Raw genomic sequence first — 26928 nt, forward strand, 5'->3', positions numbered from 1 at the left:
AGCATCTGACTAGCCTTCCTCATTGCCTTGTTATATTGCTTACCTGCCTTTAAGTCATCTGAAATAGTGACTCCTAGATCCCTTTCCTCCTCAGTAGTTTCCAGTATAGTGCCATTAATACTATATTTATCCTTTATGTCACCTGAGATAGTGACTCCTAGATCCCTTTCCTCCTCAGTAGTTTCCAGTATAGTGCCATTAATACTATATTTATCCTTTATGTCACCTGTAATAGTGACTCCTAGATCCCTTTCCTCCTCAGTAGTTTCCAGTATAGTGCCATTAATACTATATTTATCCTTTATGTCACCTGTAATAGTGACTCCTAGATCCCTTTCCTCCTCAGTAGTTTCCAGTATAGTGCCATTAATACTACATTTATCCTTTATGTCACCTGAAATAGTGACTCCTAGATCCCTTTCCTCCTCAGTAGTTTCCAGTATAGTGCCATTAATACTATATTTATCCTTTATGTCACCTGAGATAGTGACTCCTAGATCCCTTTCCTCCTCAGTAGTTTCCAGTATAGTGCCATTAATACTATATTTATCCTTTATGTCACCTGTAATAGTGACTCCTAGATCCCTTTCCTCCTCAGTAGTTTCCAGTATAGTGCCATTAATACTATATTTATCCTTTATGTCACCTGTAATAGTGACTCCTAGATCCCTTTCCTCCTCAGTAGTTTCCAGTATAGTGCCATTAATACTACATTTATCCTTTGTCACCTGAAATAGTGACTCCTAGATCCCTTTCCTCCTCAGTAGTTTCCAGTATAGTGCCATTAATACTATATTTATCCTTTATGTCACCTGAAATAGTGACTCCTAGATCCCTTTCCTCCTCAGTAGCTTCCAGTATAGTGCCATTAATACTATATTTATCCTTTATGTCACCTTCCTCCTCAGTAGTTTCCAGTATAGTGCCATTAATACTGTATTTAGCTTTAGGATTTTTGAGACCCAAGTGCATGATTTTGCATTTTTTGGCATTAAACTGTAATTGCCAGACTCTTGACCATTCCTCTAGTCTACCTAGATCCTCAATCATTTGTTTTACCCCACCTGGTGTGTCTACCCTGTTGCATACCTTTGTGTCATCTGCAAAAAGGCATACTTTCCATTTAATGCCATTTGCAATGTCACCAATAAAGATATTAAAAAGCACTGGTCCAAGTACAGATCCCTGGGGTACTCCACTGGTAACATTTCCCTCCTGTGAATGCACTCCATTTACCACAACTCTCTGTTTTCTATCCTTCAACCAAGATCTTATCCATTCAATAATCCTAATATCCAATCCCAAACTTTCAAGTTTGTTTAGCAGTCTGCGATGTGGAACTGTGTCAAAAGCCTTACTAAAGTCTAGATAAGCTATATCCATGGCTCCACCTTTATCCATCACTTTAGTCACACAATCAAAAAAGTCAATTTTATCTCCTATGGTGCAATACTGGAATAGGAGGGGTGGGGAGGAGGCGAGTGAGGGGATGGAATAGTAAGAACAGATGAGCAGACTATAGGTATAGTGTAATCCCGATTCAGAGATTATATTCTGCTGATTAAGGGAATATCACAGGAACCGTATACAGTACAAAGGCAAATTTCCTCAGTCTGAGTGTTTCGGTATAAAGCAATAAGAATTTATTAGTAAACTGTGGCAGGCACAATATGAATGTTCTATAGTAGAATAATGTGCAGATGTGACTGTAGTTATTATAATAGCAGATAACATAAATACATAATAATCATCTTATGCTGTATAAACCTCAGACCATGGATGGTGCTGTAACCACAGGCAACGTGTGAGTGTCCCGGGAGCTGTGATTGCACAGAGTGCGACAGATCGGCGTTATTCCTTATATCCTATAACATACAATAGGGGGTCTCAGATAGTATGCAGTTGTAGTAGACTTCAGGCTGGAAGTCTTCCCCTGGTGCAGCCGTGTCAGGGGGCCGGGTGCTCTGTGGGTAGAAGATGACGGTTCCTCCTACATGTGTCATAGGGGGTAATTCAGACCTGATCGCAGCAACAAATTTGTTAGCAGTTGGGCAAAACCATGTGCGCTGCAGGTGGGGCAGATGTAACATGTGCAGAGAGAGTTAGATTTGGGTGGGTTATATTGTTTCTGTGCAGGGTAAATACTGGCTGCTTTATTTCTACACTGCAATTTAGATTTCAGTTTGAACACACCCCACCCAAATCTAACTCTCTCTGCACATGTTACATCTGCCCCACCTGCAGTGCACATGGTTTTGCCCAACTGCTAACAAATTTGCTGCTGCGATCAGGTCTGAATTACCCCCATAGTGTATTGGTGTCTTCCCAGATTCCTCCTCAGAGACGGTCGTGTCACATACAAATACAGTAAATTCAGTTAGACGCGACGTCCAGGCGAGGCGGGCAGCGGCAAAGTAACTCGCTTCTCCATCACTCCTACATCGTGTATTTTACCGTGTGTCCCCATAGTGAAGCCTGGCATAAGTACGGGATTAGCGCGCACTGCACGTCTCCGAAACATCACGCCAGAATGCTCAGGGGGCCTGGTCCAGAGGTGCACGCAGTTGTGGTGGGCTTGTGAAAATATGCTAATGCCTCAGCTGCCATCTTGCGCACAGAGATCCCCACTGCCGGCTTATCACATCCGCCGCTCACGCACATAATACGGGCGCACACTCGGCCTGACTCATGTTTATAAGTAAAGCACAAAAATCAAATAACTGTATGTCTGGAACAAACCATGTCGCAACGCAAGAGGAGCAAATCTATATGTTTTCTGTGCAGGGTAAATACTGGCGGCTTTTGCATGTAGCCCACACATGTTAGACAGCTTTATTCTTACACTGTGATTTAGATTTCAGTTTGAACAGACCTCACCCAAATCTAACTCTCTCTGCACATGTTACATCTGCCCCACCTGCAGTGCAGCATGGTGTTACCCAGATGCACAGTTACTGGCTTTTCTTTTTTTTTTGCTTTACTTCCAAATCAGGATCATGCCCATTGGTTGGACCGTGGGACCTCTCTGCCACCCTATGCTGTCTCATACAGAGCGGCTCTCCTAACACGCCGTGGCCAGCTGTGAACAGAATTTGCAGTGGCTGACTAGGCCACGCCCAGAAAATGGTCCTGATATGACTGTATTTATCCAGACACACCCCACTACCGCCCCCAAACACTAACTACTTGTCACTCACTTTGCGAATAAATCCTGACTGCGTCCGCCATCGCTAATCATTTGCTGGGCATGCGCAGTGCATCTTAGCTCCGCTGCGTCTGACATTGACAGTCCAACTGAATTGGCTCATACCTGATGGAGGGGGTGTGGCTAAATGATGCTATCCATGTGACAGCCCCGCCCCCCAAAGCGGCCAGCGGCGTCTCCTCTCTGGACTTCTACCGGAGAGGAGACAGAAAACATGAACTGAACTCTTTCTCTCTAAACGTTACTAAGATCGGGTCACTTAGTACATAGTAATTATTAGCGCAGTCTGCGAGGGGAAGCGCCATTATTATTGGTTACACTTTAAGGCTTCGTCCTGGTTCTGTTACAGAGGAGCTGATGCACTGTATGAGCAGCTGTCCCAGAAAACCAGTTACTGTACATGTTTGTCGCACATTGTGGTGTCGATCTTTATGTGTGGCTGCTATGACTGCTGATGCAGTAATGTTTATACACCATGTCCTGAAATGTTCTGTCCTGCAATGTCCTGCAATGTTCTGTCCTGCAATGTTCTGTCCTGCAATGTCCATGTCCTGCAATGTTCTGCCCTGCAATGGTCTGTCCTGCAATGTTCTGTCCTGCAATATCCATGTCCTGCAATGTTCTGTCCTGCACTGTTCTGTTCTGTCCTGCACTGTCCATGTCCTGCAATGTCCATGTCCTGCAATGTTCTGCCCTGCAATGGTCTGTCCTGCACTGTTCTGTCCTGCACTGTCCATGTCCTGCAATGTTCTGTCCTGTAATGTCCATGTCCTGCAATGTTCTGTCCTGCAATGTCCATGTCCTGCAATGGTCTGTCCTGCACTGTTCTGTCCTGCACTGTCCATGTCCTGCAATGTTCTGTCCTGTAATGTCCATGTCCTGCAATGTTCTGTCCTGCAATGTACATGTCCTGCAATGTTCTGTCCTGCAATGTTCTGCCCTGCAATGTTCTGTCCTGCAATGCTCATGTCCTGCAATGCTCTGCCCTGCAATGTTCTGTCCTGCAATGCTCATGTCCTGCAATGTTCTGCCCTGCAATGTTCTGTCCTGCAATGCTCATGTCCTGCAATGTTCTGCCCTGCAATGTTCTGTCCTGTAATGTCCATGTCCTGCAATGTTCTGCCCTGCAATGTTCTGCCCTGCAATGTTCTGTCCTGCAATGCTCATGTCCTGCAATATTCTGCCCTGCAATGTTCTGTCCTGCACTGTCCATGTCCTGCAATGTTCTGCCCTGCAATGTTCTGTCCTGTAATGTCCATGTCCTGCAATGTTCTGTCCTGCACTGTCCATGTCCTGCAATGTTCTGTCCTGCAATTATTATTTATTTATTAACAGTTTCTTATATAGCGCAGCAAATTCCATTACGCTTTACAATTTGTAATAACAATAACAATAACAAACTGGGTGATAACAGTCATAGAGGTAGGAAGGCCCTGTTCGCAAGCTTACAATCTATAGGAAAATAGCACCTTTCCTTGTGTACATATGCCTATCTATTGCATAGAATGAGAAGACATGTGAGGATATGTGTGGACTGTACAGAGTGGATGTAATTTGATAGGAAGGTTTATGAAAGTTATGTGGGAGGTTCTGGAATGTGATAAGCTGCCTAAAGAGATGAGTTTTCAGGGAACGCTTGAAGGTTTGGAGACTAGAGGAGAGTCTTATTGTGCGTGGTAGGGCATTCCACAGAGTGGGTGCAGCCCGATGAAAGTCCTGCAGTCATTCATGGGAGCGAGTAATGAGTGTGGATGAGAGACGCAGATCTTGTGCAGAGCGGAGAGGTCGGGTCGGGAGATATTATGAGATGAGTGAGGAGATGTATGATGGTGTAGTTTGGTTAATGGCCTTGTGTGTGAGTAAAAGTATTTTATATTGAATGCGGTAGAGTACAGGTAACCAATGGAGGGACTGACAGAGTGGATCTGCAGACGATGAACGTCTAGCGAGGAAGATAAGCCTCGCCGCTGCATTCAGAATGGATTGTAGTGGTGAGAGTCTCGTTTTGGGAAGACCAGTTAGGATACTATTGCAATAATCAATGCGGGAGATAATGAGAGCGTGGATTAGAGTTTTAGCAGTGTCTTGTGTAATGTCCATGTCCAATGTCCATGTCCTGCAATGTTCTGTCCTGCAATGTCCATGTCCTGCAATGTTCTGTCCTGCAATGTACATGTCCTGCAGTGTTCTGTCCTGCAATGTCCATGTCCTGCAATGTTCTGCCCTGCAATGGTCTGTCCTGCAATGTTCTGTCCTGCAATATCCATGTCCTGCAATGTTCTGTCCTGCACTGTTCTGTTCTGTCCTGCACTGTCCATGTCCTGCAATGTCCATGTCCTGCAATGTTCTGCCCTGCAATGGTCTGTCCTGCACTGTTCTGTCCTGCACTGTCCATGTCCTGCAATGTTCTGTCCTGTAATGTCCATGTCCTGCAATGTTCTGTCCTGCAATGTCCATGTCCTGCAATGGTCTGTCCTGCACTGTTCTGTCCTGCACTGTCCATGTCCTGCAATGTTCTGTCCTGTAATGTCCATGTCCTGCAATGTTCTGTCCTGCAATGTACATGTCCTGCAATGTTCTGTCCTGCAATGTTCTGCCCTGCAATGTTCTGTCCTGCAATGCTCATGTCCTGCAATGTTCTGCCCTGCAATGTTCTGTCCTGCAATGCTCATGTCCTGCAATGTTCTGCCCTGCAATGTTCTGTCCTGCAATGCTCATGTCCTGCAATGTTCTGCCCTGCAATGTTCTGTCCTGTAATGTCCATGTCCTGCAATGTTCTGCCCTGCAATGTTCTGCCCTGCAATGTTCTGTCCTGCAATGCTCATGTCCTGCAATATTCTGCCCTGCAATGTTCTGTCCTGCACTGTCCATGTCCTGCAATGTTCTGCCCTGCAATGTTCTGTCCTGTAATGTCCATGTCCTGCAATGTTCTGCCCTGCAATGTTCTGTCCTGCACTGTCCATGTCCTGCAATGTTCTGTCCTGCAATTATTATTTATTTATTAACAGTTTCTTATATAGCGCAGCAAATTCCATTACGCTTTACAATTTGTAATAACAATAACAATAACAAACTGGGTGATAACAGTCATAGAGGTAGGAAGGCCCTGTTCGCAAGCTTACAATCTATAGGAAAATAGCACCTTTCCTTGTGTACATATGCCTATCTATTGCATAGAATGAGAAGACATGTGAGAATATGTGTGGACTGTACAGAGTGGATGCAATTTGATAGGAAGGTTTAGGAAAGTTATGTGGGCGGTTCTGGAATTTGATACGCTTGCCTAAAGAGGTGAGTTTTCAGGGAACGCTTGAAGGTTTGGAGACTAGAGGAGAGTCTTATTGTGCGTGGTAGGGCATTCCACAGTGTTGGTGCAGCCCGATGAAAGTCCTGCAGTCATTCATGGGAGCGAGTAATGAGTGTGGATGAGAGACGCAGATCTTGTGCAGAGCGGAGAGGTCGGGTCGGGAGATATTATGAGATGAGTGAGGAGATGTATGATGGTGTAGTTTGGTTAATGGCCTTGTGTGTGAGTAAAAGTATTTTATATTGAATGCGGTAGAGTACAGGTAACCAATGGAGGGACTGACAGAGTGGATCTGCAGACGATGAACGTCTAGCGAGGAAGATAAGCCTCGCCGCTGCATTCAGAATGGATTGTAGTGGTGAGAGTCTCGTTTTGGGAAGACCAGTTAGGATACTATTGCAATAATCAATGCGGGAGATAATGAGAGCGTGGATTAGAGTTTTAGCAGTGTCTTGTGTAATGTCCATGTCCAATGTCCATGTCCTGCAATGTTCTGTCCTGCAATGTCCATGTCCTGCAATGTTCTGTCCTGCAATGTACATGTCCTGCAGTGTTCTGTCCTGCAATGTCCATGTCCTGCAATGTTCTGTCCTACAATGTCCATGTCCTGCAATGTTCTGTCCTGTAATGTACATGTCCTGCAGTGTTCTGTCCTGCAATGTTCTGCCCTGCAATGTTCTGTCCTACAATGTCCATGTCCTGCAATGTTCTGTCCTGTAATGTCCATGCCCTGCAATATTCTATCCTGCAGTCTCCATGTCCTGCAATGTCCATGTCCTGCAATGTTCTATTCTGCAATGTTCATGTCCTGCAATGTTCTATCCTGCAATGTTCTGTCCTGCAATGTTCTATCCTGCAATATTCTGTCCTGCAATGTCCATGTCCTGCAATGTTCTATCCTGCAGTGTCCATGTCCTGCAATGTTCTGTCCTGTAATGTCCATGCCCTGCAATATTCTATCCTGCAGTCTCCATGTCCTGCAATGTTCTATTCTGCAATGTTCATGTCCTGCAATGTTCTATCCTGCAATGTTCTGTCCTGCAATGTTCTATCCTGCAATATTCTGTCCTGCAATGTCCATGTCCTGCAATGTTCTATCCTGCAGTGTCCATGTCCTGCAATGTTCTGTCCTGTAATGTCCATGCCCTGCAATATTCTATCCTGCAGTCTCCATGTCCTGCAATGTTCTATTCTGCAATGTTCATGTCCTGCAATGTTCTATCCTGCAATGTTCTGTCCTGCAATGTTCTATCCTGCAATATTCTGTCCTGCAATGTCCATGTCCTGCAATGTTCTATCCTGCAGTGTCCATGTCCTGCAATGTTCTGTCCTGCAATGTCCATGTCCTGCAATGTTCTATCCTGCAATGTTCTGCCCTGCAATGTTCTATCCTGCAATGTTCTATCCTGCAATGTTGTTCTGTCCTGCACTGTTCTATCCTGCAATGTTCTATCCTGCAATGTTCTGTCCTGCAATGTTCTGTCCTGCAATGTTCTGTCCTGCACTGTTCTATCCTGCAATGTTCTATCCTGCAATGTTCTATTCTGCAATGTTCATGTCCTGCAATGTTCTATCCTGCAATGTTCTGTCCTGCAATGTTCTATCCTGCAATATTCTGTCCTGCAATGTCCATGTCCTGCAATGTTCTATCCTGCAGTGTCCATGTCCTGCAATGTTCTGTCCTGCAATGTCCATGTCCTGCAATGTTCTATCCTGCAATGTTCTGCCCTGCAATGTTCTATCCTGCAATGTTCTGTCCTGCAATGTTCTGCCCTGCAATGTTCTATCCTGCAATGTTCTGTCCTGCAATGTTCTGTCCTGCAATGTTCTGTCCTGCACTGTTCTATCCTGCAATGTCCATGTCCTGCAATGTTCTGTCCTGCAATGTCCATGTCCTGCAATGTTCTATCCTGCAATGTTCTGTCCTGCAATGTTCTATCCTGCAATATTCTGTCCTGCAATGTCCATGTCCTGCAATGTTCTGTCCTGCAATGTTCTATCCTGCAATGTTCTGTCCTGCAATGTCCATGTCCTGCAATGTTCTATCCTGCAATGTTCTATCCTGCAATGTCCATGTCCTGCAATGTTCTGTCCTGCAATGTCCATGTCCTGCAATGTTCTGTCCTGCAATGTTCTGTCCTGCAATGTTGTCCTACAATGTTCTGTCCTGCAATGTTCTATCCTGCAATGTCCATGTCCTGCAATGTTCTATCCTGCAATGTCCATGTCCTGCAATGTTCTGTCCTGCAATGTCCATGTCCTGCAATGTTCTGTCCTGCAATGTTCTGTCTTGTAAGTCACTTTGTCTTGGTTTGTTCACACTGTTTCTGGTTTTGTACTCTGTCAGGAGCTGTGGACCCCTTGCGGCGCCATATAAATAAAGGATAATAATAATAATAATAATAATCTCTTGGCCTGGAGAGCCATATATGTGACCTTCTGACTGGCGATATGCAGATAGGTGTAACTCCGATGGATAGACTTCTCAGACTATTGACAGACGTCTTGCATTGCGTCCGGTAAAGGGTGGGTCTGGCTGCTGTGGTCCGAGAACGCTAAGACATCAGGCAAACAGATCATATTGCGTCTGTAGAAAACACAAGGGAAAACTGGTCAGTAGGGCGATCAGGTCACAGCGCTGGGATCATGTGTTTGAGTCCAACCAGGGTTCTATCTGTGTGGAGTGTATATGTTCTCTTATGTTTGAGTGGGTTTTCTCTGGGTACTCCGATTTCCACCAACATTTAAAAAGTGCTCTAAAAACAGAACGGCACTTTAGTTGGCTGCTGAGTGACATGTATGTGGGTGCGTCGGTGTGTATATGTCTGTGTGTCTGTGTATGTTTATGTGTGTGTGTGTCGCCATGAGGCATGTTCTGATAACAGTGGTAAATACTCCCTGCATCTTCTGGCAGACCGCGCAGTGGGCGGGGCTGTGATGATGCGATTCATAGTGAATCCCCGTCCTGGCCTCACAAAGCTAAAAATAGCCGAAAAACATCAAGGGAACATAGCCATTCAACCCCTGTCCCACCCACCTGTCTTCCCGTCTGAGAGCCAGGGCCGTAGAGAGCTTGTCTGGGTCTGGGAAATGCACAGGTCATGGCCCAATCATGGGAGGTGCGGCCATATGCATACCCTCCAACATTTTATATTCAGAAACCAATACAAACTAGGAAAAGGGGCGTGGTCATGGGTAAAGGGGTGTGGCCATGCCGCATATCCTACACTTTGGAAATGGAAATTTGGTGAGTCAAAAATCGGTACAAAGCCCTTTTTGGCCGGTACAGACCATACAAAAACAGTACTGTCCCGGCCAAAAAGGTACAGTTGGAGGGTATGCTATATGTGCCTCTATATATCTGTATGGGCTTGCCTGTCCTTATGTGCCCCTCTACAGTATGTTCTGTATTGTGGTTCTCCCCTCACCCTCTATATGGTCTTTATTGTGCCACCTTCAGTTCCCGGTTCTGTATTGTGCTCCTCCATGTCTATGTGCTCTTTACTGTTCCCCGAGTCAGTATGTTTCATTCTACTATTTATCATCTCAAGTTCCTGATTACCCCCCCCCCCCTCCATCCCCCGCGTAAGTTATTTAATTCCCCACCTGGATATTCTCCAATGTGCACGTCACCCGCCCTGCCAGTATGTTCCTTTTGCTGACTCTGAGCCCCCCCATACTGTCTGTCCTGCGGGGGTGTGGTGTGCGTGACCGGCGGTCAGGAGACCGCCAGTCAGCATACCTCAGCAGGGATCCCGGCTGGGGGAGGGGGGTGGCGAGCACAACAAGCCTCACCCCCGTTGGCGACTTACGCTAGGCAGTGTTTTTTTCCCTCCTAGTGGGCAGGGCTTGTTTGATAGCAGCGGTGCTGTGACCTCATTATAGCAGAGCTGAAGTCAGGAATTGCTGGGGAGCCGGGGCCAATGTGCCGGGAGGAGAGGAGGTGCGCCTCATCTCTAGTTCCAGTGCTAATGTAGTGCCGCAAAATCAATTTCAGCATCGATTCCCGGGACAATGGCGAATACACCCCTCAGGTAATCCCTCCTCTTATGTCCCGTCACTTGATGAGCCAGCGCGGAGGACTCGCTGTGCGGCTGCCGCATTATCGATGCGGTGCAGGGGGGGCTCGTGAAGAGGTCAGAGAAGATCTCATTGAGGGGGAGAGTAGACGGACATAGAAATGCCTCTCTGTGGCCCTACAGGGTATTCATGGATTATAGAAGTCACTTGACACTCCACCAGTGGGGTATACCCATTATGTTGCCACTCTCAACTTTCTCCTCTGCCCACCTCCACCTCGTCTCCCCTCCTCAATCTCTGCTCTTGACTTTGCCACTTACTTCACATCCAAAATTGACTCCATATGTCAGGACATCACATCACACCAGACCATCAGTAACCAGCTCTCTCCCATCCCTTACCAACCCTCTCCATCCCTCGCACCTACTCTGACATCTTTCTCCCATGTATATGGTGAAGAAGTCATGGCCCTCATCCGTTCCTCTCCCCTTACTACCTCCCCTCTTGACCCTATCCCCTCCTGCCTCCTCCACTACCTCTCTCCTTCTGCCTGTTCCCAAATTTCCCACCTTCTCAGTCTCTCCCTCTCATCAGGCACTGTCCCCTCTGCCTTCAAGCATGCACTCATCTCTCCTATTCTTAAAAAACCTACCCTTGATCCAAACACTCTCTCCAACTACCGGCCCATCTCTCTCCTCCCTTTTGCCTCCAAACTCCTTGAGCGTATTGTCTACAACCGCCTTACTTCCTTTCTTTCATCACACTCACTGCTTGACCCATTCCAGTCTGGCTTCCGTCCTCTCCACTCCACTGAAACTGCCCTTACAAAAGTATGCAATGACCTCCTATCTGCCAAACCCAAGGGCAACTACTCTCTACTTATTCTACTTGATCTCTCTGCTGCTTTTGACACTGTGGACCACCCTCTCCCACTGCAAATCCTTCACTCCATTGGTCTGCGTGACACTGCCCTTTCTTGGCTGTCCTCCTACCTTTCTGACCGTTCATTCTCTGTCTCCTCTCACGACTCCACCTCCCCCTCACTTCCACTAACTGTAGGTGTCCCCCAAGGTTCTGTCCTTGGTCCTCTTCTTTTCTCTCTCTATACGTCCTCACTAGGGGCGGGATGTACTAAGGGAAAAATGCGGTAAAACCCCCGTTTTCGGGATTTTAACAGCATTTTCAAATGTACTAAGACCTGGCCGCTGGGTTTTCACCGCCCAGGGTATCGCCATCTTTGGATGGCGATACTCTATAGAAGCCTATGGGCTTATCACTGGCCGCTGCAACCCACCGCCTCCCTCCGCCGCCCCCATCCGCAGACGCTGACCCCCCTCCCCCCCGGCATACCTTCCTCCAGGAATCCTGGACCTGGAAGGTAAACTACTCCTCCCCCTAGCAACGCAGCCAGAGGTCCTTCCGGCTGCAGGGAGGAGGAGGAAGCGATGGGGACAGCCTGCTGCTGCTTCCCAGCGTGGGGGGAGTGTGGAGAGCCCAGGGAGGTGACGGAGACCACCCGCACACCACCTCACAGGTATCGTGGGGGGCCTCCGTCACCGCCTTGTTAGTATATGTGCGATCAACATCGCTGCGATGGACGGCGATGTATCTTAATACATCCTGCCCTAGGTAAGCTCATTAGTTCTTTTGATTTCCAATATCATCTCTATGCTGATGATACTCAAATCTATCTTTCCTCTCCAGACCTCTTCCCCGCTCTCCTCACTCGTATCTCCAACTGTCTCTCTGCTACCTCTTCCTGGATGTCCCAGCGCTTTCTTACACCTAGCATGTCTAAGACCGAGCTGATCATCTTCCCTCCCGCATAACCTCACCTCCTACAATCTCATTATCTATTGATGGCACTACTGTCTCCTCTAGCCCCCAAGTGCGCTGTCTTGGAGTAATCCTTGACTCCTCTCCCTCCTTCACACCACACATTCAGCACCTCTCACAAACCTGCCGTTTCCATCTCAGAAACATCTCCAGGATCAGACCCTTTCTCACCCAGGATGCTGCTAAGGGATACATGTACTTGTTATGAGCCACGGCTGTGGCTCATTCCTGTTTTGCAGTTTTGTTCTGTATTTCATGTTATACTTCTGTTTATATTCCCCGTGGGTGTCATGGGGTGCTCGGAGCTCACCCTTAAGGAGGGGATACTGTTATGAACCACAGGTAGTGGTTCATTCCTATTTTATGTTTATAAAGTTGTCTTGCATGCCAGGATTTCCCGTTGCTCTGTTTTAGAATACACTTGTCTGCTGCCGCTGGTGAGTCTGTGTAATTGCAGCTTGTTCCCATGTGTTCAGCCTCACCTGGCTGCTAATTGCCTCTTGTCAGTTTAGAGTCATGCAACAGGGCAGCTGCATGGGATTATTAATTAGGCCTCTCTGTTATATGCTGGCTGTTTGCAATTCACAGATGCTGGTGATATTCCTTGGTTTGCAGTCTGCTTGAAGTTTGAGCTGGTTCCTGTCAGTCCCTGTGTCGATTCCTGTGTCTGATCCCGTGTCCTGCTGTGAGGCGTTCCTGCCCTGAGTTCCAGTGGCTTTGCCTGTCCCTGGTCAAGTCTTCTGGCTTCCTGGTGTCCACCGGTCTGTCGTTTGGGATTCTGCCTGTCCTCCAGTTCTGAGAGTCAGTGTCGGCAGCATTAGAAGTTCCTGTCCGTTTGCCAGTATTCGTACCGGTTCCGTGAGTAGCGGCTCTCCCGCGTCCGTTGGCCTAGGCCGCTGTATTCCATTATTGTTTCTGTCCCTGGTGTTTTGCAGAGGGTTCTGCTTGTGCTGTCACCGCCGGTACACAAAGGTATTGTGTCGGCGTGTGATCAGCATTTCCTTTGTTGTTCTTTTCCTTTGGCGGTTTCTCCGCACATACTTTAGGTTTTTAGTTAGCTTGTAGCCCCTGGCCTGTTTGCTTAGTTAGAGGTCCTCTTGTTATCATTCTGCCTCGGATTTCCCTTTGTCTCTCATTAAGACCGGGGGGCACCGGAGTTGGGCAGACATAATCCGCCCTTCAAACGTGGCTGCCAAGGGCTCAAGAAACCATAGTCTCGCAAGGGATTTCCGATAGCACGGGTGAGACAACAGAGTTAGGGCGCCAGGGGCTATTCCCTTTCCATTCCCCTTTCCCAGCATTACGTCCTGGTGCTCTGGACTCACTTCATGAACATCTCCCTTGTTCTGAGCACCAGGAACCTAACATTATCACCAGCCATACCACAAAAAAGAAATAAAACTTTTTTTTCTTTTTTGGCCCAGTCCAGTGTCTAGTCTAGAATCCAGTCCTGTCTAGAATTCAGTGTGCAGAATCCAGTCCGGTGTTTAGAATCCAGTCCGGTGTTTAGAATCCAGTCCGGTGTTTAGAATCCAGTCCGGTGTTTAAAAAAATAATAATAAAAAAGTCTTGTTTTGTTTAGCAAAATTTAGTCTTGCCTTGTCTTGTCTTGCCTTGTCTTGCCTTGCCTTGTCTTGCCTTGTCTTGTCTTGTCTTGTCTAGTTTTAAATCCTCCTATGTCTACTATGCAAGCCCTGCAGGCATCTCTCGCAGCCCTGAACTCTGTATTCAGTGCTTTGAGACCAGAGCGACTAGAAGTTTTGCAGCAATCCCTAAAGCAACTGCAAAACCTTCTGACTAAAATCTTGCTCATTTTGCCAGAAGTCGTTGAGAGTACATCTATCTCTAAAGAGACTCTTGTTCACAGTATGGTGACAAGAGAATCCTCTGGTTTAATTGAAGAGAAAAGGTTTAAAAGTTTTCTGCGGCCCAGGCTCTCAGAAGAGGAGCGTCTGCGTCACAGAAACTTAAACTTATGCCTATATTGTGGGGGTTTAGGCCATTATCTGCAGACCTGTGAGTTGCGCAAGCCAAAGTGTGGTGACGAGTCTTGCCCTCTGGCCAAGTTGAGTCATGATACAAGACCTACTCCTGTCTCTACTGTGGCAGAGGTACTTGTCACACAACCCACACAAAAAAGCTCTCTGTCCTATAATTGGGGTCCTTGGGCAAGGGAGCCCCATTATAGATTCAGGAATCAAAAGAGAATGTTTCTCTCCTCTCTTGAGGTTCCTGTGGAAGCGGAGTTGCAAGTCCCTGGAGTGGTGCCCGATGCCCAGGTTCCTGGAGTGGTGCCCGATGCCCAGGTTCCTGGAGTGGTGCCCGATGCCCAGGGTCCTGGAGTGGTGCCCGATGCCCAGGGTCCTGGAGTGGTGCCCGTAGCCCAGGGTCCTGGAGTGGTGCCCGTAGCCCAGGGTCCTGGAGTGGTGCCCGTAGCCCAGGGTCCTGGAGTGGTGCCCGTAGCCCAGGGTCCTGGAGTGGTGCCCGTAGCCCAGGGTCCTGGAGTGGTGCCCGTAGCCCAGGGTCCTGGAGTGGTGCCCGTAGCCCAGGGTCCTGGAGTGGTGCCCGTAGCCCAGGGTCCTGGAGCGGTGCCCGATGCCCAGAGTGCTGGAGCGGTACCCGATGCCCAGAGTGCTGGAGCGGTACCCGATGCCCAGAGTGCTGGAGCGGTACCCGATGACCAGAGTGCTGGAGCGGTACCCGATGCCCAGAGTGCTGGAGCGGTACACGATGCCCTAGCTTATAGAGGGACATCAAATATTATAGTTCAGGTGTCCATACCGGAAGGGGTCTCAGAAGCTGTTACCCCAGGTAGGGACTTGAAAAGCGCAACCCTAGAAAGGGTCTCTAAAACCATAGTTCTTGAGGGGAACTCGAGAAGCAAAACCCCAGAAGGGATCTTTGAAGTAATATCCCCAAGTGGGGTCTCGAGAGACGCAGCCCCAAAGAAGGGTCTAGAAGTCGCTTCCCCAGGAAAGAACTTAAGAAGAATAGCATTAGTGGAGGATCTGAACGTTATTGCTTCAGCAAAAGTCCCGGAAGTCATAGTCCCGGGAGAACTTTCGATAATTATCGACTCAGAGAGGGAGGCCGATGGCCCGATCCCAGTCAGGGAGGCCAACGGCCCGGTCCCAGTAAAAGAATCCGAGGTGCTGGCCCCAGCGGGGTTCCCGGAGGCCACTGCCCCAGCGGGGTTCTCGGAGGCCACTGCCCCAGTGGGGTTCTCAGAGGCCACTGCCCCAGCGGGGTTCCCGGAGGCCACTGCCCCAGCGGGGTTCCCGGAGGCCACTGCCCCAGCGGGGTTCCCGGAGGCCACTGCCCCGGGTGGGGTTCAGAAAGTCACTGCCCCGGGTGGGGTTCAGAAAGTCACTGCCCCGGGTGGGGTTCAGAAAGTCACTGCCCCGGGTGGGGTTCAGAAAGTCACTGCCCCGGGTGGGGTTCAGAAAGTCTCAGCCCCGGGTGGGGTTCAGAGAGTCTCAGCCTCGAGTAAGCAAAGCACTCCAGTCAGTCAGATGAGAAGGAAACAGATCCTGACTCTGATATCTCAACATCCATAACCTTTGATGGGGACTTCGCCCAATTTCTGGCGCTTTTCAAACACTATTACACTATTATGTTGTCTAGACCATTTCTGGGCATCACTTCAGAAAACCTTGGGCTCTATCTGATTTATTCTTTTAGAGGAGAGCCTTCTGAGTGGGCGACCAGTCTAATGAAAGCTGAAGATCCCATTCTTCAGGATCCCCTAGCATTCTGTGATGCAATTGTTAAAAGATACGGTTCCAAAGAAATTGGTTCAGGTTCCTCTAAGTCACCCGTCTTGTCTGCTGAGAGTCCACCAAATACTGTAAACTCGGCACAAGAGTCCCAGCCCGTTGTTTTGACTGCAGGATGTGCTTTTTTGACTTCTTCTTCTAATAATAGTACTTTACCAGAAAGTTCAGCTCCCAAGGGTAAGAAACCTGTCTCTGATTTGAACGCAGCCTTGCTGGGTGGTACCATCAGTTCAGACAATGTTTGGGGAATTACCTTGGTCAGACCTAAAGAGCTTTGTAAAAAGAAGAAGAAGAAAAAGAAGTAATTTTTGACTCTTGCCTTGATAAAAAAAAAAAAAAAAGGATTTTTTCCCCCCCTTGTCTTGTGTCCAGTGGCCACCATCAAGGGGAGGGCACTGTTACAAGTTGTTGCTACAGCTTGTTTTTTGTTTTCTTGTCTGTTAGACCAGTGTGTCAGGTTTTTTTTTTTTGTATCCCTTGTTCTGGATAGTCTGAATTTTGGGGTCTTTTGACCCCTCCTCAAGGGGGGGGTAATGTTATGAGCCACGGCTGTGGCTCATTCCTGTTTTGCAGTTTTGTTCTGTGTTTCATGTTATACTGCTGTTTATGTTCCCCGTGGGTGTCATGGGGTGCTCGGAGCACACCCTTAAGGAGGGGATACTGTTATGAACCACAGGTAGTGGTTCATTACTATTTTATGTTTATAAAGTTGTCTTGCATGCCAGGATTTCCCGTTGCTCTGTTTTAGAATACTCTTGTCTGCTGCCGCTGGTGAGTCTGTGTAATTGCAGCTTGTTCCCATGTGTTCAGCCTCACCTGGCTGCTAATTGCCTCTTGTCAGTTTAGAGTCATGCAACAGGGCAGCTGCATGGGATTATTAATTAGGCCTCTCTGTTATATGCTGGCTGTTTGCAATTCACAGATGCTGGTGATATTCCTTGGTTTGCAGTCTGCTTGAAGTTTGAGCTGGTTCCTGTCAGTCCCTGTGTTGATTCCTGTGTCAGTCCCTGTGTCGATTCCTGTGTCTGATCCCGTGTCCTGCTGTGAGGCGTTCCTGCCCTGAGTTCCAGTGGCTTTGCCTGTCCCTGGTCAAGTCTTCTGGCTTCCTGGTGTCCACCGGTCTGTCGTTTGGGATTCTGCCTGTCCTCCAGTTCTGAGAGTCAGTGTCGGCAGCATTAGAAGTTCCTGTCCGTTTGCCAGTATTCGTACCGGTTCCGTGAGTAGCGGCTCTCCCGCGTCCGTTGGCCTAGGCCGCTGTATTCCATTATTGTTTCTGTCCCTGGTGTTTTGCAGAGGGTTCTGCTTGTGCTGTCACCGCCGGTACACAAAGGTATTGTGTCGGCGTGTGATCAGCATTTCCTTTGTTGTTCTTTTCCTTTGGCGGTTTCTCCGCACATACTTTAGGTTTTTAGTTAGCTTGTAGCCCCTGGCCTGTTTGCTTAGTTAGAGGTCCTCTTGTTATCATTCTGCCTCGGATTTCCCTTTGTCTCTCATTAAGACCGGGGGGCACCGGAGTTGGGCAGACATAATCCGCCCTTCAAACGTGGCTGCCAAGGGCTCAAGAAACCATAGTCTCGCAAGGGATTTCCGATAGCACGGGTGAGACAACAGAGTTAGGGCGCCAGGGGCTATTCCCTTTCCATTCCCCTTTCCCAGCGTTACGTCCTGGTGCTCTGGACTCACTTCATGAACATCTCCCTTGTTCTGAGCACCAGGAACCTAACAGTACTAAGCAGTGATAAAAGTGGAGAAGTGAGCCACTAGAGAAGTTGGCCATGGCAACCAATCAGCTGCTCTGTATACTTTTATAGTATGCAAATTATAAATGTTACGTCAGTGCTGATTGGTTGCCATGGGCAACTTCTCCACTGGCTCACTGGTCTACTTTTATCACTGCTTAGTACATGTTCCCCTTAGACTCTTATCCACTCACTGGTCATCTCCAGACTGGACTACTGTAATCTCCTCCTGACTGGTATTCCTGACAAATACCTCTCTCCACTCCAATCTATCCTCAATGCTGCTGCCCGGATCATCTTCCTCACCAAATGCACTATGGGGGTCATTTCCGAGTTGATCGCTAGCTGCCGTTGTTCACAGCACAGCGATCAGGCTAAAAATCGGCATTTCTGCGCATGTGTATTGCCCGCAATGTGCACGCGCGTCGTACGGGTACAAAACCCGTTGTGATTGTGCACAGGTTGTAGCGAAGTTTTCAGTCGCTCTGACGACCGGAAGAAGATTGACAGGAAGGGGGCGTTTCTGGGTGTCAACTGATCGTTTTCAGGGAGTGTTTCCAAAAATGTAGGCATGTCTGAAAAAAGGCAGGTGTGGCTGGGCAATCGCTGGGTGGGTGTATGACGTCAAATCCGGACTCGAATAGGCTGAAGTGATCGCAAGCGCTGAGTAGGTTCAGAGCTACTCAGAAACTGCACAAACTGTTTTTGCAGAGCTCGGCTGCACAGGCATTCGCACTTCTGCTAAGCTAAAATACACTCCCCAGTGGGCGGCGGCATAGCATTTGCATGGCTGCTAAAACTAGCTAGCGAGCGATCAACTCGGAATGACCCCCTATGTCCACCTCTCCTCTCTTACTAGACCTTCACTGGCTCCCCTTCCCTTCAGAATCCATTTCAAGCTTCTCACACTCACTTAAAAAGCCCTCACCCACTCCTCTCCCATCTACATCTCTGACTTTATCTCCCTTTACACTCCCACCCGTCCTCTTCACTCTAATGCACGCCAACTCTCCTGCCTACTGATCACTTCCTCCCACTCCTACCTCCCAAGATTTTTCACGTGCTGCACCACTTCTCTGGAATTCCCTACCTCTCCCCCTCAGACTCTCCACCTCTCTACAAAACTTCAAACGGGCTTTTAAGACCTACTTCTTCACCAAACCCAGCCACATCTCATCCTAACCCTCTGTTCTACGCTCTCTATGTACCCCATCTGTGTCACCCCTGTCTGTCTACCCCTCCCTTTTAGAATGTAAGCTCTCACGAGCAGGGCCCTCTTCCCTCATGTGCTTATCCTTTCTTACTTTAATAATATTCAGCTGTACCACATCCAGCAGTCTTCTGCCACCTGATACTTATCTCAGTGTTGTCTACTGATGTAGTTATGCTTAGTTACCCTGTACTTGTCCTATATTGTCTTCACCTGTAAGTTGCCGTTTTCCTGTTTTGATTATTTGTTTATGTACTCTGTAATTGGGCGCTGCGGAACCCTTGTGGCACCATATAAATAAAGGATAATAATAATAATATGTGTGGTGGACATGATAAATACAGGCAGAAATCCGCATCTATTCCCAAGCAAGTGCCGCAAGTGCGTCCACTTTATATGTGACTCGGAATGAGCCCCTTAATCATGATGACATCACATATGACTTCCTACCTGTTCATGGGTAGTTGACCTATGCAAAGCTTCCCTGTGAATTCTGGCGCTCTCCTCCAAAGTCTAGAAATTGTGCTGGATACTTTAATAGCAACAGATTTTACATGACACAGAGAGTCCCTGTGGGCAACCAGCCTGCGGCTTCCCATGGTCTGCTTGGGACTGGAAGGAAAACAGTTGAAGGATGGTTAATACAAGAATGTCAGAGTAACATGATAACAAGATAAACAACTGCAAGAGAATGCCTAATAAGTTGCGCCAATGTATAGCAGGGGCAGGTCATGCTGCAGATCGCTGTCACCATGTGTGACACACTTGCCATGGTACAGTTGTCCAAACTGACAGACATACTTCCCAGCTGTTCCAATTTAGGCATGACAGTAAGAATTCTGTGGGTCTGACCCTTCACCACTGTGAGGGGAAACATTAGAAAGAGAGAAGAGTGCAAGGCTAGTAGGAGAAAGAGGAGTGCAAGGCTAGTAGGAGAAAGAGGAGTGCAAGGCTAGTAGGAGAAAGAGAGAAGAGCGCAAGAATAATAGGAGAAAGAGAAGAGCACAAGGGTAGTAGGAGAAAGAGGAGTGCAAGGCTAGTAGGAGAAAGAGAGAAGAGCACAAGAATAGGAGGAGAAAGAGAGAAGAGCACAAGGGTAGTAGGAGAAAGTGAGAAGAGCACAAGGTTAGTAGGAGAAAGGGAGGCGTGCAAGGCTAGTGGGAGAAAGAGAGAAGAGCACAATGCTAGTAGGAGAAAGGGAGGCGAGCACAATGCTAGTAGGAGAAAGAGAGAAGAGCACAAGGCTAATAGAAGAAAGAGAGGAGAGCACAAGGCTAGTAGGAGAAAGAGAGGAGAGCGCAAGGCTAGTAGGAGAAACAGAGAAGAGCGCAAGAATAGTAGGAGAAAGAGAGAAGAGCGCAATGCTAGTAGGAGAAAGAGAGAAGAGCGCAATGCTAGTAGGAGAAAGAGAGGAGAGCGCAATGCTAGTAGGAGAAAGAGAGGAGAGCGCAATGCTAGTAGGAGAAAGAGAGGAGAGCGCAATGCTAGTAGGAGAAAGAGAGAAGAGCGCAATGCTAGTAGGAGAAAGAGAGGAGAGCGCAATGCTAGTAGGAGAAAGAGAGGAGAGCGCAATGCTAGTAGGAGAAAGAGAGGAGAGCGAAATGCTAGTAGGAGAAAGAGAGGAGAGCGCAATGCTAGTAGGAGAAAGAGAGAAGAGCGCAAGGCTAGTAGGAGAAACAGAGAAGAGCGCAAGAATAGTAGGAGAAAGAGAGAAGAGCGCAATGCTAGTAGGAGAAAGAGAGAAGAGCGCAATGCTAGTAGGAGAAAGAGAGGAGAGCGCAATGCTAGTTGGAGAAAGAGAGAAGAGCGCAAGGCTAGTAGGAGAAACAGAGAAGAGCGCAAGAATAGTAGGAGAAAGAGAGAAGAGCGCAATGATAGTAGGAGAAAGAGAGGAGAGCGCAATGCTAGTAGGAGAAAGAGAGAAGAGCGCAAGAATAGTAGGAGAAAGAGCGGAGAGTTCAAAGTTAGTAGGAGAAAGAAAGGAGGGCGCAAGGCTAGAAGGAGAAAGAAAGGAGAGCGCAAGGCTAGTAGGAGAAAGATGGGAGAGCGCAAGGCTAGTAGGAGAAAGAGAGGAGAGCACAATGCTAGTAGGAGAAAGAGAGGAGAGCACAATGCTAGTAGGAGAAAGAGAGGAGAGCACAATGCTAGTAGGAGAAAGAGAGGAGAGCACAATGCTAGTAGGAGAAAGAGAGGAGAGCACAAGGCTAGTAGGAGAAAGATGGGAGAGCGCAAGGCTAGTAGGAGAAAGAGAGGAGAGCACAATGCTAGTAGGAGAAAGAGAGGAGAGCACAAGGCTAGTAGGAGAAAGAGAGGAGAGCGCAAGGCTAGTAGGAGAAAGATGGGAGAGCGCAAGGCTAGTAGGAGAAAGAGAGGAGAGCACAATGCTAGTAGGAGAAAGAGAGGAGAGCACAAGGCTAGTAGGAGAAAGAGAGGAGAGCACAAGGCTAGTAGGAGAAAGATGGGAGAGCGCAAGGCTAGTAGGAGAAAGAGAGGAGAGCACAATGCTAGTAGGAGAAAGAGAGGAGAGCACAAGGCTAGTAGGAGAAAGATGGGAGAGCGCAAGGCTAGTAGGAGAAAGAGAGGAGAGCACAATGCTAGTAGGAGAAAGAGAGGAGAGCACAATGCTAGTAGGAGAAAGAGAGGAGAGCACAATGCTAGTAGGAGAAAGAGAGGAGAGCGCAAGGCTAGTGTCACTGACCTAGGTTGGGGGTATTGTGAACTCGGGGGTTCTCCCGATGGTCGGAACAGGGATGGCTTAATATAGGGAAGCAAGAATAGAGGACTGCGCTCGTTTGCCTCTCCTAATCAACTGAAGCTGCTAGGAGTATAGATGAGGATATCCACTATCCCCACAAAAATACTGATAGAAAGAAAAAGATTTCTCCCAGCGCTAATGTTGTTAGGTGTAGAAAAATTATTTAGTGGCAGTATGGGCTCAAAAGATAATATTCATACAATCAATGGTAGTTAAAATATAATGTTTTATTGACACATAAAAACACTTTTCCAAGGATATCTTATTCCCTAAAGTGATCCTAATACCGGTATACACAAAACAAACACACACAACAATTAACATATAAGAATACCAGTGATATGCTGGAATAAAGGTTTATTCACTGGATAGGAGTTTATATTCCTCAGGTAAATGTAGACATATATATGTATCTGATAACTGTATTGTTTGGAGTCCCTTTGGTAAATGCAGGCATATATATGTGGTAGCTGTTAGAGATGAGCGGGTTCGGTTTCTCTGAAACCGAACCCGCACGAACTTCATGTTTTTTTTACGGGTCCGAGCAGACTCGGATCCTCCCGCCTTGCTCGGTTAACCCGAGCGCGCCCGAACGTCATCATGACGCTGTCGGATTCTCGCGAGACTCGGATTCTATATAAGGAGCCGCGCGTCGCCGCCATTTTCACACGTGCATTGAGATTGATAGGGAGAGGACGTGGCTGGCGTCCTCTCCATTAGAAATTAGATTAGAAGAGAGAGAGAGATTGTGCAGAGTCAGACAGAGTTTACCACAGTGACCAGTGCAGTTGTTGTTAGTTAACTTTTATTTATTTTAATATAATATATCCGTTCTCTGCTATATCCGTTCTCTGCCTGAAAAAAAACGATACACAGCAGCAGCCAGTCACACAGTGTGACTCAGTCTGTGTGCACTCAGCTCAGCCCAGTGTGCTGCACATCAATGTATAAAAGGCAAAGCTTATAATAATTGTGGGGGAGACTGGGGAGCACTGCAGGTTGTTATAGCAGGAGCCCCCAGGAGTACATAATATTATATTAATTTAAAATTAAACAGTGCACACTTTTGCTGCAGGAGTGCCACTGCCAGTGTGACTAGTGGTGACCAGTGCCTGACCACCAGTATAGTAGTATATTGTTGTATGTATTGTATACTATCTCTTTATCAACCAGTCTATATTAGCAGCAGACACAGTACAGTGCGGTAGTTCACGGCTGTGGCTACCTCTGTGTCGGCAGTCGGAACTCGGCAGGCAGTCCGTCCATCCATAATTGTATTACAATATATACCACCTAACCGTGGTATTTTTTTTTCTTTCTTTATACTGTCGTCATAGTGTCATACTAGTTGTTACGAGTATACTACTATCTCTTTATCAACCAGTGTACAGTGCGGTAGTTCACGGCTGTGGCTACCTCTGTGTCGGCAGTCGGCAGGCAGTCCGTCCATCCATAATTGTATTATTATTATAATATATACCACCTAACCGTGGTTTTTTTTTCATTCTTTATACCGTCATAGTGTCATACTAGTTGTTACGAGTATACTACTATCTCTTTATCAACCAGTGTACAGTGCGGTAGTTCACGGCTGTGGCTACCTCTGTGTCGGCAGTCGGCAGGCAGTCCGTCCATCCATAATTGTATTATTATTATAATATATACCACCTAACCGTGGTTTTTTTTTCATTCTTTATACCGTCGTCATAGTGTCATACTAGTTGTTACGAGTATACTACTATCTCTTTATCAACCAGTGTACAGTGCGGTAGTTCACGGCTGTGGCTACCTCTGTGTCGGCAGTCGGCAGGCAGTCCGTCCATCCATAATTGTATTATTATTATAATATATACCACCTAACCGTGGTTTTTTTTTCATTCTTTATACCGTCGTCATAGTGTCATACTAGTTGTTACGAGTATACTACTATCTCTTTATCAACCAGTGTACAGTGCGGTAGTTCACGGCTGTGGCTACCTCTGTGTCGGCACTCGGCAGGCAGTCCGTCCATCCATAATTGTATTATTATTATAATATATACCACCTAACTGTGGTATTTTTTTTTCTTTCTTTATACCGTCGTCATAGTGTCATACTAGTTGTTACGAGTATACTACTATCTCTTTATCAACCAGTGTACAGTGCGGTAGTTCACGGCTGTGGCTACCTCTGTGTCGGCAGTCGGCAGGCAGTCCGTCCATCCATAATTGTATTATTATTATAATATATACCACCTAACTGTGGTATTTTTTTTTCTTTCTTTATACCGTCGTCATAGTGTCATACTAGTTGTTACGAGTATACTACTATCTCTTTATCAACCAGTGTACAGTGCGGTAGTTCACGGCTGTGGCTACCTCTGTGTCGGCAGTCGGCAGGCAGTCCGTCCATCCATAATTGTATTATTATTATAATATATACCACCTAACCGTGGTTTTTTTTTTCATTCTTTATACCGTCGTCATAGTGTCATACTAGTTGTTACGAGTATACTACTATCTCTTTATCAACCAGTGTACAGTGCGGTAGTTCACGGCTGTGGCTACCTCTGTGTCGGCAGTCGGCAGGCAGTCCGTCCATCCATAATTGTATTATTATTATAATATATACCACCTAACCGTGGTTTTTTTATACCACCTAACCGTGGCAGTCCGTCCATAATTGTATACTAGTATCCAATCCATCCATCTCCATTGTTTACCTGAGGTGCCTTTTAGTTCTGCCTATAAAATATGGAGAACAAAAAAGTTGAGGTTCCAAAATTAGGGAAAGATCAAGATCCACTTCCACCTCGTGCTGAAGCTGCTGCCACTAGTCATGGCCGAGACGATGAAATGCCAGCAACGTCGTCTGCCAAGGCCGATGCCCAATGTCATAGTACAGAGCATGTCAAATCCAAAACACCAAATATCAGAAAAAAAAGGACTCCAAAACCTAAAATAAAATTGTCGGAGGAGAAGCGTAAACTTGCCAATATGCCATTTACCACACGGAGTGGCAAGGAACGGCTGAGGCCCTGGCCTATGTTCATGGCTAGTGGTTCAGCTTCACATGAGGATGGAAGCACTCAGCCTCTCGCTAGAAAACTGAAAAGACTCAAGCTGGCAAAAGCACCGCAAAGAACTGTGCGTTCTTTGAAATCCCAAATCCACAAGGAGAGTCCAATTGTGTCGTTTGCGATGCCTGACCTTCCCAACACTGGACGTGAAGAGCATGCGCCTTCCACTATTTGCATGCCCCCTGCAAGTGCTGGAAGGAGCACCCGCAGTCCAGTTCCTGATAGTCAGATTGAAGATGTCAGTGTTGAAGTACACCAGGATGAGGAGGATATGGGTGTTGCTGGCGCTGGGGAGGAAATTGACCAGGAGGATTCTGATGGTGAGGTGGTTTGTTTAAGTCAGGCACCCGGGGAGACACCTGTTGTCCGTGGGAGGAATATGGCCGTTGACATGCCAGGTGAAAATACCAAAAAAATCAGCTCTTCGGTGTGGAGGTATTTCACCAGAAATGCGGACAACAGGTGTCAAGCCGTGTGTTCCCTTTGTCAAGCTGTAATAAGTAGGGGTAAGGACGTTAACCACCTCGGAACATCCTCCCTTATACGTCACCTGCAGCGCATTCATAATAAGTCAGTGACAAGTTCAAAAACTTTGGGTGACAGCGGAAGCAGTCCACTGACCAGTAAATCCCTTCCTCTTGTAACCAAGCTCACGCAAACCACCCCACCAACTCCCTCAGTGTCAATTTCCTCCTTCCCCAGGAATGCCAATAGTCCTGCAGGCCATGTCACTGGCAAGTCTGACGAGTCCTCTCCTGCCTGTGATTCCTCCGATGCATCCTTGCGTGTAACGCCTACTGCTGCTGGCGCTGCTGTTGTTGCCGCTGGGAGTCGATGGTCATCCCAGAGGGGAAGTCGTAAGCCCACTTGTACTACTTCCAGTAAGCAATTGACTGTTCAACAGTCCTTTGCGAGGAAGATGAAATATCACAGCAGTCATCCTACTGCAAAGCGGATAACTGAGTCCTTGACAACTATGTTGGTGTTAGACGTGCGTCCGGTATCCGCCGTTAGTTCACAGGGAACAAGACAATTTATTGAGGCAGTGTGCCCCCGTTACCAAATACCATCTAGGTTCCACTTCTCTAGGCAGGCGATACCGAGAATGTACACGGACGTCAGAAAAAGACTCACCAGTGTCCTAAAAAATGCAGTTGTACCCAATGTCCACTTAACCACGGACATGTGGACAAGTGGAGCAGGGCAGGGTCAGGACTATATGACTGTGACAGCCCACTGGGTAGATGTATGGACTCCCGCCGCAAGAACAGCAGCGGCGGCACCAGTAGCAGCATCTCGCAAACGCCAACTCTTTCCTAGGCAGGCTACGCTTTGTATCACCGCTTTCCAGAATACGCACACAGCTGAAAACCTCTTACGGCAACTGAGGAAGATCATCGCGGAATGGCTTACCCCAATTGGACTCTCCTGTGGATTTGTGGCATCGGACAACGCCAGCAATATTGTGTGTGCATTAAATATGGGCAAATTCCAGCACGTCCCATGTTTTGCACATACCTTGAATTTGGTGGTGCAGAATTTTTTAAAAAACGACAGGGGCGTGCAAGAGATGCTGTCGGTGGCCAGAAAAATTGCGGGACACTTTCGGCGTACAGGCACCACGTACAGAAGACTGGAGCACCACCAAAAACTACTGAACCTGCCCTGCCATCATCTGAAGCAAGAAGTGGTAACGAGGTGGAATTCAACCCTCTATATGCTTCAGAGGTTGGAGGAGCAGCAAAAGGCCATTCAAGCCTATACAATTGAGCACGATATAGGAGATGGAATGCACCTGTCTCAAGTGCAGTGGAGAATGATTTCAACGTTGTGCAAGGTTCTGATGCCCTTTGAACTTGCCACACGTGAAGTCAGTTCAGACACTGCCAGCCTGAGTCAGGTCATTCCCCTCATCAGGCTTTTGCAGAAGAAGCTGGAGGCATTGAAGAAGGAGCTAAAAGGGAGCGATTCTGCTAGGCATGTGGGACTTGTGGATGCAGCCCTTAATTCGCTTAACAAGGA

The 26928-nt window shown here is 47.4% G+C and overlaps 1 protein-coding gene across 1 annotated transcript in view; it reads right to left on the minus strand.

Annotated features, from left to right (window-relative positions):
* Nucleotides 1-1620: 1620 nt before the first annotated feature.
* The window catches only part of PLA1A (phospholipase A1 member A), a 95397-nt gene continuing 70089 nt past the window's right edge, over nt 1621-26928 (minus strand). Inside the window, exons 10-11 of the mRNA XM_063956869.1 lie at nt 19544-19705; nt 1621-9099 (exon numbers count right to left, since the gene is read on the minus strand). Of these exons, the coding sequence (XP_063812939.1) occupies nt 9003-9099; nt 19544-19705 (259 nt within the window). The 3' untranslated portion in view covers nt 1621-9002. The remainder of the gene's footprint in view (nt 9100-19543; nt 19706-26928) is intronic.

This window comes from Pseudophryne corroboree, chromosome 2, assembly GCF_028390025.1.
Source record: "Pseudophryne corroboree isolate aPseCor3 chromosome 2, aPseCor3.hap2, whole genome shotgun sequence".
NCBI lineage: Eukaryota > Metazoa > Chordata > Amphibia > Anura > Myobatrachidae > Pseudophryne > Pseudophryne corroboree.